Genomic DNA, 14,010 nt, shown 5'->3' with positions numbered 1-14,010 from the left:
AGTCACACACAGCACACGCAACAGACACCTGAATACGTGCAGGCTGCACAGGGAAGAACCTGGGAGATGTCAGCTCCAGGCAGCCCCGGAGTGGCTGATGCTGAGCTCCCTAAGGCCACGTGCACCGTGTCCCGCTGCTGTCACAGGCGGGGCTCAGCACAGCCCGGCTGCTCTGGGGAGCTGCGCGGGCTCATGGAAGGCATTCCTGGTGTAAAACTCCTCCATTCATTGCGGGAGCTGGGAGGAGCCCGAGAGGCAGTTTGCAAGATCACTGGAAAGCAGCTGACAAGTTCCATGAGAAATGAGCTTGTCCCTCCATGAGCTACACCTGCGCAAAGCTACCCCGGGTGAGTTCTTTTGGCCGGGCTTCATCTACATCTGTATTTTATCTACATCTTCTGCTCATGTGTGATGATGCTACCTTCATTGCTGTTATGAGGAATTCTGATAACGCAGGGATGAGTTCACGGCAAAGCCCAGGAGGAAATGACTCCTTGCATCTGCAGAGGAGGGTCAGATGAACGGGCAGTGCATGAGGCCACCAGTCACACGCTGAGCAAGGATGAGGCATCGCCCTGGCCGCCCAGCACGGGCAGTGGGAAACAGAAGCACCTTTAGAGCCAGCCCCAAGCTCCACAAACCGTACAGCCCATCCCACAGGAATCTGGGCTTGCCCCCTTCAGTGGCCATGCCTCAGGGCGGTTTTAGGTTTGTAAATTCCTTAATGTTTGTAGGTAGAATGAAAATTCTCATATGAAAATCTGGGGTTTTTTACATCCCATTCCTTCCGTGAGAATTACTAGTTTTTCTAACCAGTTTATTTTCCTTTTACTTCAGTATCTCTTCCCAGCCAAAACCAAGAAGTCAGTCAGAGATAGATAAAATGGAAATTTGAATGGTAAATTTCCTTGTGGATAATTGAAGTTGAGTTCCACAAGCGACTGACAAAGGGGCCCTATACAGGAAAACGTAGCTCAAGGTAAGCGTGGGCAGCCGCAGTGCGAGGTGTTTCCCGGGGAGCTGGCACTGCTGCGTGACCCCTTCCAACGGGCTCCCTTTTCCTTGCTTTTATCCTTAAAAACGGTTCGGCTTTTCCCTTCCGTGCAGCCAGCCCGCGGCTGCGGGGCAAGGCCAGGCAGAGCACAGAGCCACGCGCACCCGCAGCCGGGGACGGAAGACAGCTCGGGGAGGGACGGGACACAACCGGGGAGCGCCACGGGGCACAGCGGGGCCGGGCGCATGCCGCGGGCACCCGGTGCCGGGGGGACCGGACGGCAGAGCGGCCGCTGCCGGGCGGGTTTGTTTGGCGCGGTTCCGCCGGTCCCGGTCCCGGCCCCGGCCCGGTGCGCGCGCGGCAGCCCCGCCGGAGGCGCGGGGCCCGCACGTGCGCGGGGCGCGGCGGGCGCGGCCCCTTTAAGGCGCGCGGCGGCGCGGGGCGCCCATGTGGAGGGCAGCACGCGTGTTGTGCTGCGCGCCCATTGGCCCGCGCGCGCTGACAGCGCGCCCCGGGCCGCGAGCGCACTGCGGGGGGAGCGCCGCCCGCAAAACGCGGCGCCCGGATCGCGTCGCCACCGGAACGGACCGGCCGCCGCCGCATCTCGCGCCCGGCGCTCGTCCCGGGGCCGGCCCGGGTGGCGCCCGCCCCGCGCGACCGGCGGGGCTGCGGGGCCGTGCCCGCGCGTCCCCGGCCCGGGCCGGCCGCCTCGTCCCGGCGCGTCCCGTCCCGTCCGGGCGGCGCCCCGAACTCCACTCCACGTCTTGGCGCAGCCCGCCGCGTAGTAGCGGGGCCGCGCCAGCGCCCGCCTGTTGTGTTTCTGTTGCCACCCGCCATCTTGTCGCCAGCGCTGCGGCCGGCGGGGCGAGCCCGGGGCGGCGCGGGCGGGGCGGGCCCGCGCTCCGGGCGGCGGCGGCGGCGACGGCGGCCGGGCCCGCGCCATGAGCATCGAGACGCTGCTGGAGGCGGCGCGGTTCCTGGAGTGGCAGGCGCAGCAGCAGCAGACCGCACGTGGTGAGTGACCGTGCGCCCGCGCCTCGCGGGGCCGCGCCTGACAGCGGCGGCCGGCCGGGGCTACCCGGGCACTAGCACTAGGGAGGGGTGGGGGGGCACCGGCGCGGGCTTTGCGCTGCCGGGGTCATCCGACCCGGGGAAACTCGGGGCGGGCGGGGCAGTGTCAGGGTACGGGGGGGTTCGGGGACGGCGCGGCGGGGGCTCCGTGCGGGCGGGGCTGCCCCGGGCCGGGCCCCGCTCCCGCCGGGGGCGCCGCCGCCCCCGCCCCGCGCGCTGCGTGTCCCCGGCCGGCGGGAGGGCGGGGCCTGGCGCGTCACCGGTTCGGCCCCGCCCGCCACCACGTGCGCGCGGCCCCGCCCCGCGCGGCCCCTCCGGGGGCTGCGGGGCCCGCCCGGGGCGGCGGGAGGGGACGGGGGAACCCCGGAGGGGACCGGGGAACCCCGCGGGGCCGCCCCCGCACCGCCCGCTGCCCCGCACCGCCCGCGCCCCGCGCCGCTGCGGCGGCCCCGGCCCTCCGGGAGCGGCGATCTGTGCCCCGGGGCCGCGCAGCAGCGGCGGGCGCGGCGGGGCTGCCGCCCGCGCGTGGCTGCGGGACAGCGGCGCCGGCCCCGCTCCCGCGGCGGCCCCGGCGCGGGCACTCGGGCGGAGCTGCGGGAGCGGCGCTTTGTGCCGCCGCCCATTGTGTCGGTGATGAGTCACGCAGCAGACGGGGATGCGGTGCTGAGGGGCCGCGCAGGGCCGGGAGCATCCCGAGCCCGGAGCACAGCCCAGGCTGCGCAGATGGCAGGGGCTGCCCGTTCCGCGCTTCCCGCCGGCTGGGTGACAGCTCCGGTGCTGCTTCCCAGCCCCTGACACTCTCCCTGCCCCGCCAGCCCTGTGGTGATCCCGGCTCCGGGCTTACAGGGGGTGTCCGGCCTCACGGTGCAGCGGTAAAACACCCGGGGCTCGACCTCTGCAGGTCTGGGTTTGTCTCCTGCTGCTGGGAGACAGCTCCCACTGCCCTCCCGCTGCCAATCCCACTGCCATCTGATTGACAGTCCCGCTGCTAATCCCACTGACAATCCCTCTGCCCTCCCACTGACAATCCCACTGCCATCCCGCTGCCATCCCGCTGCCAATCCCACTGCCATCCCGCTGCCATCCGATTGACAATCCCACTGCCAATCCCACTGCCATCCCACTGCCAATCCCACTGCCATCCCGCTGCCATCCCACTGCCATCCGATTGACAATCCCACTGCCAATCCCACTGCCATCCCATTGCCAATCCCACTGCCATCCCGCTGCCATCCCACTGCCATCCGATTGACAGTCCCACTGCCAATCCCATTGCCATCCCACTGCCAATCCCACTGCCCTCCCGCTGCCATCCCGCCGCCCCACGCTGCGGGAGCGTCTTGTGAGTGGGTCTGACAAGCTGTGCTCTGGGTTACAGAGGAGCAGGAGGGACCTGCCTTGTTGTGCTGGACAGCTTCTGAGGCAGGAATTACTGTTGGGCAGGGTAACGCAGCACAGAAAAGCCAGCCTGCAGGCTTCTCAGCTCCAGGAGCAGCTGACAGGGACGTGTGGGGATGTGGTGTTACACAGAGCCTGCTGCAGGCCCTGGGCTCTGGGTGCTGCTGGGGGGCACAGACACGTAAGGGCTGGGCTGGGTGCCGGGCCAGCAGCGTCAGTGCAAACGTGGCCACTTCAGGGAAGTCTGAACACCAGGAAGACTCTGGCACGGGAGGGAGGAGCCCTGCAGTGACCTTTGGGTGGCAGGAAGATTTCAGGGGAGAGCACAAGCAGAGGAACAGCTGGGAAGCACTAGGAAGTAATAAGAACAGTAAGACTGCGTTGGCTTCTTTGCCTTGTGTTCTTCCTCTCCTCCCCCTTGGAATCTTGTGCTCTGCAAAGTGTTATGGTCTGTTATACCCCAGTTACACTGTGGAACTCCAGGGGTCCAGTATGGCCTGAAAATCAATCAATTTTGGGAATAGCATTAAAAAATAAATACTGAACTCATCCAAGGGCTGCTGGGCCTGCAGCTGACAGCAGTGCCTGCTGCTGCTGTAACCCTCTTGCTGTAAGCATGTGCCTCCCAAGCATGTAACAGTCGTATACATGGGCCCAGACTCACAATCTGGGGTCATCTCCTTTCAAATCTTTCTCTCTCTGTTGTGTGCAAGCTCCAGAGGCATTTGACTTGAATTAGAGGGTGCTGATTTCTTTGAATTTAGATTAATCCAGGAATGTTCCATGATCTAAGAAAAACAAATTTCTTTATAATTGCAAGTAACTGATACTTGTTTTCCTAGGGTTTTTCCCATAGATGCTCATCTTGTGTTTGCTGCTCTCTCGGTGCTGCACAGTTCATTCACACCATTCCTCTCCTGAGGAGAGGTGTGCTCTGTGTGGTCTCTCGCTGTTGTGTTTGAACAGATCAGTGTAATGTTGGGGTGCATCTCCAGAAACCTCGTGGGGCTGTTTGCCCACCGCTGGCTTCTGTCTCACCAGGGAGAGGTGTGTGGCTCAGCCTTGCCTCGCTGGCTGCCACAGACAGCACACCCCCTGGGTTTCTGTCAGGGGAGGTTAAAGCACCTCCCGACACACAGTGTGAGTTTATCTGTTTCCAGAGGCTTGCAGGAGAGCTGCACTGCAGTTCTGAGGACAACAGTGCCATAGTGACAATTAGACTTTGACTTCAGGAAGAGCCTTGCTCTGTGACACAGCAATGTCTGTCTGAATCTCGGGGGTGGCAAGGATAATTGTCATGGGATTCCAGGGATAACTGCCTTGGTGCAGCCAGTTCAGGTGATGGTGGTGACTCCCTGTTTTGATGGACAGATACCCATCAAAATTGATTCTTCTTTCTTTTTCAAGTATGGAGATAGGGTTCTAAAGGGTAATCTGCACATTTCCATTCATTTTCTTGAGAAGAAAGCTGGCTAGAGTGAGCAGCCTGTGGAAGCAAGGCCTGGTGCAGCCCTGGGATGAAGGTGCAGCAGTGAGTTCTTGTTCTTGTCACAGGATCGAGGAATGTTACCTGGAGCAAACATGCTTACCTAACAGGCTGGCTGTTATCTGCCAGATCCAGTTTTGCCATGACTCACTGAACTCATTTCACCTGTCTATGCTCCCTTGCTGGCTGTGTAACACACACATGCTGTGCTGGCTGTGTAACAAATGAGCAGTGTGTTTGCTGGCTGTGTAACACACACACTGCTGGCTGTGTAACACACAAGCAGTGTGTTTGCTGGCTGTGTAACACACACACTGTGCTGGCTGTGTAACACACACACACTGTGCTGGCTGTGTAACACACAAGCAGTGTGTTTGCTGGCTGTGTAACACACACACTGCTGGCTGTGTAACACACAAGCAGTGTGTTTGCTGGCTGTGTAACACACACACTGTGCTGGCTGTGTAACACACACACACTGTGCTGGCTGTGTAACACACAAGCAGTGTGTTTGCTGGCTGTGTAACACACAAGCTGTAGACTCAAGGCAGCCTGCAGAGCTCTTGCCAGCAGTGGATGAAGTGGGGTCTCAGAGTTTCTTCTGAGGGCACATCTGTGGACTTTTTGGTCTGTTTTAAGGATACATAGTCTGTTTAAATACTGTTTTTTAAGTCAGCTCATGTTGACTGTTCTTTTCCAACCTGTACATTTAAGGCATGTCGTGGTTCACTGTTCCTGCAGCGTGTGTCTCTGTCCCTGCGCCAGAAGCAGGGACAGCAGTGCCCTCATGTGTGTGTGGGAGCGGGTGGGTTGGGTCCTGCCTGTCAGCCCTGCCACTTCTTGCTCTGAACTGTGACACAGAAGCTGTTCAGCTCACAGAAATACAAGCTTTTTATCAGAGTGCGTTACTTTGCCTCCCTGTCTCAAGAACGCTGATGCCTGGTGGAAAAGCACAGGCCCATCTTGTATAGGACAGCTCACCTGCTTGGCTGCCCAGGTGCAGCTCCCTGGATGGTGAGCAGGGTCAGCATGTGCTGTTGGTGCCCACATGGCCTGTCAGAGCCAGTGCTTTCCTGCACTTTATCCCAAGAACCATGGAACGGTACAACAGGAGCTGTGCATCCCTCCAGCCCACCAAGGTGTGATGCTGCAGCTGCGACAGTGGCACGCTTGGCGTCCTGGTGACGTGATGGTCCTGGGCTTTCTGTAGAGATGAGACTCTCCATGATGGTTTTGGTTTTTTAGCAATCTTGATCTGTTTTCCTTTGTAGTGCTGCTAAATCCTCACCCTTTCTTTCTTCTGTCCACAAAGAGTTAGTTGTAACTAAAATGCAGCTAAAATTACTCTATAGCTGATTCAGGAATTAATTTAAGCACTGGAATAGCTTATTAAAGCTATTGTAAATGTAAATTATCTGTAGAGACTGGAGAAGCTGTTTTTAAAAATGTCTGCCAGGTATTTATTTAGTTATTGTTGATTCTTCTTCTGGTTGAGAAAGTGGAAATCTGAGTATTGTGGTTGTTAGCAGTGAATGGTGACCCAGTCTGCAGATGAGGTGTGAGCATGTGACAGCAGTGGCAGTGCAGCAGGCTCGCTCGGCAGGGAGGGTCTCAGGTGGGGTGGGGGTCTCTGCACCCCTGAAACTGACCCCAGCTAGGCTGGCCTAGCTCTTGCTTCTCTGTAGTGTATTGTGAAGGTGTGAGTTGTAATGCTGAAGCGTTTCAGGTTCCTTTGTGAGCAGTGTGCTCCTGAATGCCGTTCAGCTGGTGTTTGAGGTGCTGGTGAGGCGCAGTGTGTGGGGAGGAGAGGAGCGGCCCGTTTGGGGTCAGGCTGCAGTGTGAGCGCAGCGCTGGGAGCAGCAGTGGCCGCTGGCCCTGAGGAAGGGTCACCCCGTGCCTGGCAGCCAGCTCCACACTGGGGGCACGGCCAGGAGCCCACAGGGCTTTGGGAACCAGTGCCATGTCTTGGGTCTGCCGTGGTACTGGTGGAGAAACCACAGTGCCAAGGGCTGGGCACCAAACTGCCAAGTTTTAGCTAAGATGGGAGAGAAAAGTGGGACTTGTGCTGTTGTCAACCAAAATTCAGAAGGAGTCAGAAAAGTGTCCTGATTTTAAAGGGTTCTCAGTCCTGCAGGCTTGTTCCTAGGCCTGGAAGTGCCCGTGGCTGTGTGCTGCAGCCTCTGGTGTCAGCAGCATTTGCTGTGACTCAGAGCTTGCTTGGCTGATGTTGAGCTTTGCTGGGCTCCAGTTCTGCTGACTGTTCTTATCTCCCCCTTCCTGGTTCTCCCCTGCAGAGCCAGGAACTTGCAGAAACACAATCCAACCTCCAGGCTCCAGCCTGCCCTTCCTCTTGGCATGGCTTGTCCCCCCCAGGGCAGCCTTTGGAGCAGTGAATACCTGGAGACTCTTCAGTACCCAGCACTTTCCTGGTAGGAGCCTGCCGTGACTCCTGCGGGTGACACTGCTGCATATCCAGAGCGAGTGACACCCAAGGCACTCCTCTCCAGGGCTGAAGCAGTTCAAGGGATGCAGGATAAGTTCCCAGACACATTGAATCACTCAGAAAAACGCTTCAGACCCTTCAGAAAACAACAGCACGGAGCTGCCTCACTGTTCCTGGAGTGAGAGATGTTCTCCACTGAGCACGCACAGAGGTGGGATGCTTGGCTGTGGAAAGGCCCACACTGTTGATAAACTCTGGGTACTGATGGTGTCCCTAGTGAAAGGCAGGAGCACTCCGAGGGCTCTGGCATCCCTCAGAGCCTGCTCCTCCCGGGAGGCTGAGCCATGGCCTGGCTGCTGCAGGCCCCACTGCTGACCCAAGGGCTCTGCCCGCTGCTCCTGGCTGCCCTGGCAGCAAGGCTCTGACAGATGGGTGGCATTTCCAGGGCAGCCAAAAGGGGCGAGATATATTTAAACGCGGCAGATTATTAGGTAACAAAGAGTGCCTGGTGCTGTGTACTCAGATCTTGGAGACCCTAAATAGCACCAGGCCACTGGTCAGGGGTGCTGACCCTGTTTCTGTGTCCTCCCAGGACAGGATTTGCTGTTCTGTCCTGTGGCTGCCCAAGTTGCTGTCACTGCCTGGGTGGTGTGGCCAGGGTGGGATTCCAGGACCCCTCGTGCTTGGGCTGTGGTTCAGATCCCCTAGGGGTTCTCAGGACTGGTTCACTCCCATGGTTTGTTCTGTCCTCTGTCCCCTTGTTAAGAGTGTGAAGAATGAGTGGAAATTACACATAATTTTGAGGTGCACCTTTGGATTCAGCTGTCCTCTTAGCCAAGGGGATGCCCTGAGCCTTTGCTGCTTTCTGTATATGGGCTTGCAGGAGATCCTGTGCTGAGTGTGCCACAAGGGAGGGAGTGAGCCTTGCATGTGTCTGGCATGTGTCACACAGCATGGTGATCACCCCTTCTTGATCTGTATCTGTGACCAAACGTGGGTGAGCCTCCTTCATATGAGAAAAGATAGAGCTTGGGGAGGCTTTCTCCAAAGAGCATCTTTGGTTTGTGTGCAGGGCGTGAGTGCAGAGCGAGCAGGAGACAGACCTTCACCACCCAGTGGGAGGGTTTCTGGTTTCTGTCCAGGGAGGTGGCTCAGGGCCCTGCAGTCCTTTTGCTGGGCCTGGAAGCATGGGTCCTTTCTGCCTGTGGGTACCTCAGACCCAAGAGGACAGTGGCTCTTCAGTGTTAGATCTTGGCTAAAAAAATCCTTGAAATAAACTCTTTAGCTCAAGGGAGCAACACCAAAGGCCTTGCTGGCAGGTTGTCAGCAGCCCGAGGGCTGCACCTGCTCCCAGAGACATTTACATAAATACTTGTGATCAGTAATGCTTGCTCTAACCTTGCTTGGCTGTTCTCTCCCTTCCCCACGAGTGCAGCTGGTTGCAGGAGTTGCAGGCCAGCTCCCGCTCCCACACTGCCCTCGGTGCAGGTCTCAGGTGTCCTGGCTGGGAGCTCTGCTCTGCTGTGGCCGTGTCACCTCCAGCAGCCCGGCAGGTGCTGCTGTCCTCACCGGGCACTGCCACGGCTTCCCACTAGTGACCCCTTTGCTGCTCTCTGCTCTGAGTCCCGGTGCGGCCGGAGGCCTGGGAGGCAGCTCTGCTCTGCGTGTGCGTGGCCAGCGGTGCCGCTCAGCCTGCGGCCGCTCTCCGTCCCTGAGCCGGACGTGCTCAGCGAGCACCGTGAGTCAGCAGCTCCTCGGGGCTGGGTTTCCTCATGCGCCCTGTGCCAGGGCCATTGCATTGGCTCTGGCTGCGAACCAGCAGCAAAGTGGAGCGAAAGATCTGCAGACAAAGGGCTTTTCTTTATTAGTTATTAATGTCGTTGAACTGAACCACTCCAAAATTGTTGGTAGCTGAGATTTGTGTTTGCACCAGGAGATTCCTGATGGGGTTTTTGCCACCCTGCGCTGCTTCGCTTCTTCCTTTAAGGAACTGTTGATAATACCCTGAAATATTTTGAGAAAATACAGAGAAATGCAGCTTTAAGGCTCAGCTGCTGCTTAAGCAACTTCCCTCCTATTTTGGAGTCAGTCAGATTGTTTGCTCACTCGCGCTACTTATGCTGCAGAAGTTGAAAGCAAACTGTGGATGTGAGTCTCAGGCAGCCCTGGGAAGAGTGCTGTATGGATGTGAAACCCTTCCTGATGACCGAATTTCACATGGTGCTTCTGTGAGTGCTGCAGGGTCAGAGGCTGGGGCTGCAGCCCCAGTGCTAGAGCTCGGTCCAGAGGGTGGTTTCTCCAGATGTGGATTCAGGACCATGTTTACCTTGGCAGCTGGCTGCTTCACCTGGCTTGTGCTCTCCAGGGGAGGCTGGGCTGTGTTTGGGCTGCTGCTGCAGCTGAACTTCAGGAAATTGTGTCAGCTGGATCTGGGTCAGTGTTGCTGTGCGGTCACAGGTACCAAAGGGCATTCAGAATCGGGAGTAAGAGTTTTGTTGCTTTTTGTGCTCTCTGTGGTTTTTGCACCATACCCTTCAAAATCAAAAGATGGGTTAGAAAGTATCCCAGTAGTGGCAGGGCCCATCTGGGGTGGCCAGGGCTGGGCAGCTCTGTGCCTGGTGGGGCCCTGTTCCCCTTGTTATGTCCATACAGATTGTCTTGAAGATCACTGGGGAATGAACATAACCTGGTCATTCCAGATTGCAGCATACATGCTCTTCTCTCTAATTTCCTAAATACATGTTCTGACTTCAGTGTTTCAGTCGAGCCAGAACTTCTCCTGGGAGAGGCTCTGTTGGGATGTTGGGATGTTTCTTAGAGCTTCCTCTGAATTACCTGATTTTGGTGATTGTATAAGACAGAACACCCAACTGTCCATGTCCTTCCCCTGATCCCTCCCTTGATAAATTAAGGTTTTATTTTCCAGATATTTGTATATTACTGTGCCGAGGTTGCTGCACCACCTTTCGTTGCAGCTCCTCAGAGGTTGTCAGGAGCGGGATCTGCTGAGCCTCAGGGATAGTGGGTTTGGAGATATTTGATTAAGGCTGCGCAATGTCTAGATGCCAGGGCCACTGGCGCCACAGGACTTGTATAAATAAATTTTGTTTGTGCCATGTTCACACAATTAAAGCCAGGGCCCTGGATTGCGTTTGATGAGGTTTATTTTGCTAGTCGGGCCACACAGATTTCATTTACTTTGTCTGGTGTTCTGAAAACATACAGGAGCATACACACATCAAAGCCAACTTTAAGAGCTTGATTAAAATCCACAGCACTAAAGGGGTGCCCTGATGTGTTTGTATCAGTGCAGTGTCCATTGAGCTGGGGTTCACTCGGGATAGTGTGAAGGTATTTTAACTTAGGGATCCTGCCCCGTGCTGGTTGTAGGCTGCTCTCAGGGAAGGTCAGGGATGTGCCATTGCTCACTGTGTATGTTTCTCTTTCAGAGGAGAATGAGAAGCATGAGAAGCTCTGCGTGGAGAGGGAGCAGGAGCAGAAGAAGGCGGGCAAGGCCAGCGTGCCCCGGGCCAACAGCACCCTGTCCCCAGAGGAGCCCCGGAGCGAGCTGCTGGTGCCCATCTCCCCGCCGGGCGCCGTGCCCCTGCCGCCGCCGCCGCTGGCAGCTCCCATTTCGGTCATTCCCATCCCCGTTGTCACCAGCTCCCCCCAGCAAGCGGCGCAGACCGCCCTGTCGCCGCCGCTGGTGCAGCGCCACCAGCCCCTCGTAAGCACTCCCAGCGTGCCCAAGGAAGCGCCCTCGGTGGCGCCGGTGATCCAGCGGCCGCCGGGGCCGCACCTGCCGGACGGGAAGGCGGCCACGCCGCCCTCGGGCAGCCCCAAGCAGCTGCCGCACTACGCGGCGCCCGTGCTGGCCATCTCCCAGCACCATGTGGTGCCGCAGCCCATCCAGCCCCTGCAGCACCCGGCAGCGCCCGCGCCCCTCGGCGCCCTCAAGCTGGCGCCCGCCGACGACATGAAACCCATCGAGCTCAAGAAAAGAATTGGAGGGTGAGTGCACCGTGTGTCCAGGAGGGACAGCCGAAGCTGCATCCCTCTGGAGCGGCTCCTGCTTGTGCAGAGTGTTGTTGGATCAGAAATGCCAAGACCTGTGGATGTTTAATGTCTTCAGATTGCTGAGAGCAGGGTTTTTTAGCTTGATGGGTTTTTATTTCCCTCCCTCACTCCACACTGTAAGATTTTGTGTAAGGATTTTTTTTTGCAGGCCAGAACTGTGTTAGGAAGCAAATCCCAGCCCTGCATGTCTGATCTCAAGTGGTATCTCGTGTTATGTTTGGCAAAAAATGATCACTGCTTGTACTGGTCAGGGAAATCAAAGTGCACTGCTGCTTGTGGGAGGTTTCTTGAAAACTGGAATGGGATCTGGGAGATGTTATTCTGAGGACAGAGATCACCAGTTTCTCAGTGCTGTAAGTGCTAAGGGCCTCCTGCTTGCTCAGAATCTTGCTGCTGGAAGTGGCTGAAGACTATTTAGTCTGCCCTCACCCTCTGACAGGACTTGTGGCTCTGATGTTGCTCCAGGTTAGTGTTTTTCTGGCTTGTTTTTAAGGACTTTGGCTGGTGGAGACCCTGCCTTCTCTGTAGGTGGTTGTTTCCAGACCACAGTATCCCAGTAGAGAGTCTGGTATTACTGCTTGTGGACTGGGAGAACAAATCATTCCCTTCTTTGCAGCAGTTTTACCTGTTTCCTTTGGCCCCTCAATTTTCCTGCAGCATAAGTGACCTGGATCTGTGCAGTCGTCCCTCCTGGCTGTGCTGTCTGGGCCTCTGTTCTCCTGGCTGCCTGCAGCAGGGGCATGTCTCCTGGCAGTGGTGTTAGAGATGGTGTGTGAATGCCATGGGGACTGGTGGAGATGTATAGCGGACAGAGAAAAGGTTCATTGGGATGTACAGATCCCAGAATGCATAGAAACAGTGAAAGTAATGCAGATAGGAGTTTGTGAAGATAAAGGCTTTAGTAAAATGCCAGTGTAGTTCCTCTAAGCAGATTGAGATCTTCAGAGCCTGTCTGCTGCTGGAAGGGTCTGTTGGTCTGTGCACTAATGGAGAGAGCCTGTCACTGATGTTGTGTGGGTTCAGGAGCTGTGGAGGAGGTTTCTGCTGGCACAGGGCAGGCTGCACAAGTTTGGCTGCCTGGGCTGTGGGCAGTGGGGTGGCTGCAAGTGCACCCACAACCTGCTGCTGTGCTGCCAGACTGAGCTTTGCCCTGGCAGGTGGGGGGCTGTGGTGCCAGTGTGGAGCACAGCATCACCACTGCCTCCCCCTAGAATTGCTCCATAAGCACAGAAAAGATGTCTTTTCCAGCCTGTAAATGTTTCACAGGAAAACGCTGTCAAATATTTGTGACAATTTATTAAATATTATTACCTCAATGTCCTGTATTTTCAGTCAAAGGCAAATAATTACTTTGCACAGTGTATGAAAGATTCTTGAAATCTCCACATCTGCTAATGTACCTTATCACTGAAAAACTGAGCTGAAAAACTGAGTTAACATGAATTTTGTTTGGCTTTTCCTAAAAATATTCCTCTGATTCAGAGAGTGGGTGGACTCCATCCCCGAAACCAGAAACTCACGGTGGTTTTTCCTTCAGCAGTGACTGGAGAATTCCTGTATTGCTTCATTCCATGTTTATCCTCAGCTGTGTTGTTTCATGCACAGTAAAAACCCAAAGTTGGAAGTGTCTGCTCAATCCCATACGCTTGAATATGGAACTGCACAGACCTTGTCCCACGTGAGTGTAGGCATAGATCAGAACCAGGTCAGAATCTGGGCTCTCTGGGTCTGTACAAATATTTAAAATCCATACTTTGTGTCTTGCCCTGTTGTTGGTAGTAGCCGTGTCTATAGACACACACATCACACCTGTTTGTATCTTCTGTGCACTGTGTGCACAATGCTTGGTTCCTCTGATGCACGTGTGAAGTATGGAGTTTATCTTGAAACAGTGTAGGCAGAAATATAGATGTACTTAATGTTAAACCAGTGATATATGAACACTTCTGCCTTTGCATCTCAACATACAGACGCTGCTGCAGGCACAGGTGTGAGGCAGGAGTTTTCAACCTGACACTGAGCTGATCTTTGTTCTGTTTGGGTTACAGGGTTGGGACCAGGGAAGTACATAATAAATTGGAGAAGAACAGGTGCGTAGAAAGCCAGGGGTTTGGGTTTTTTAATTGTAATTCCCCTCCTTTTTTTGGCCTATTGTCTGTCAATATTTGTTTGGCTTTGGTGGGTTTTTGTTTTTGCTTGCTTGTTTTTTAAACAGATAAACTGAATAAAATTCTTAGTGACTATTACTGAATTTTGCAGTATTGCTTGGCTTTCTTATAGCTTAATTCTGCATTTCTTCCTTCCCAATATGTTCTGTTTAACTGCACCATTGCATCCCAACCACCCTGATCCTGCAAAGCAGTAACAGTGCATAACAGTGTGACTCTCTTTTGATTTAAAAAGAGTAAAATACCCCAAATGAGGGGTCAGTGTACAGTGTGAATACAGAATAAACATCAGTTTCTGACCCAAGACTCTTATAAGCCTGACTAGCTAAATTGGAAGTATGGTGACAGTGAAAGCACCAGCACAGTGAGATGA

The 14,010-nt window shown here is 55.8% G+C and overlaps 1 protein-coding gene across 1 annotated transcript in view; it reads left to right on the top strand.

Annotated features, from left to right (window-relative positions):
* The first annotated feature begins 1,869 nt into the window (after positions 1–1,869).
* The window catches only part of MNT (MAX network transcriptional repressor), a 28,706-nt gene continuing 16,565 nt past the window's right edge, over positions 1,870–14,010 (top strand). Inside the window, exons 1-3 of the mRNA XM_058817886.1 lie at positions 1,870–2,008; positions 10,842–11,403; positions 13,518–13,559. Coding sequence (XP_058673869.1) covers positions 1,936–2,008; positions 10,842–11,403; positions 13,518–13,559 — 677 coding nt within the window. The 5' untranslated portion in view covers positions 1,870–1,935. The remainder of the gene's footprint in view (positions 2,009–10,841; positions 11,404–13,517; positions 13,560–14,010) is intronic.

Source organism: Ammospiza caudacuta, chromosome 20 (assembly GCF_027887145.1).
Source record: "Ammospiza caudacuta isolate bAmmCau1 chromosome 20, bAmmCau1.pri, whole genome shotgun sequence".
NCBI classification, from domain to species: domain Eukaryota; kingdom Metazoa; phylum Chordata; class Aves; order Passeriformes; family Passerellidae; genus Ammospiza; species Ammospiza caudacuta.
This window is presented reverse-complemented; position numbering and strand designations above follow the sequence as displayed.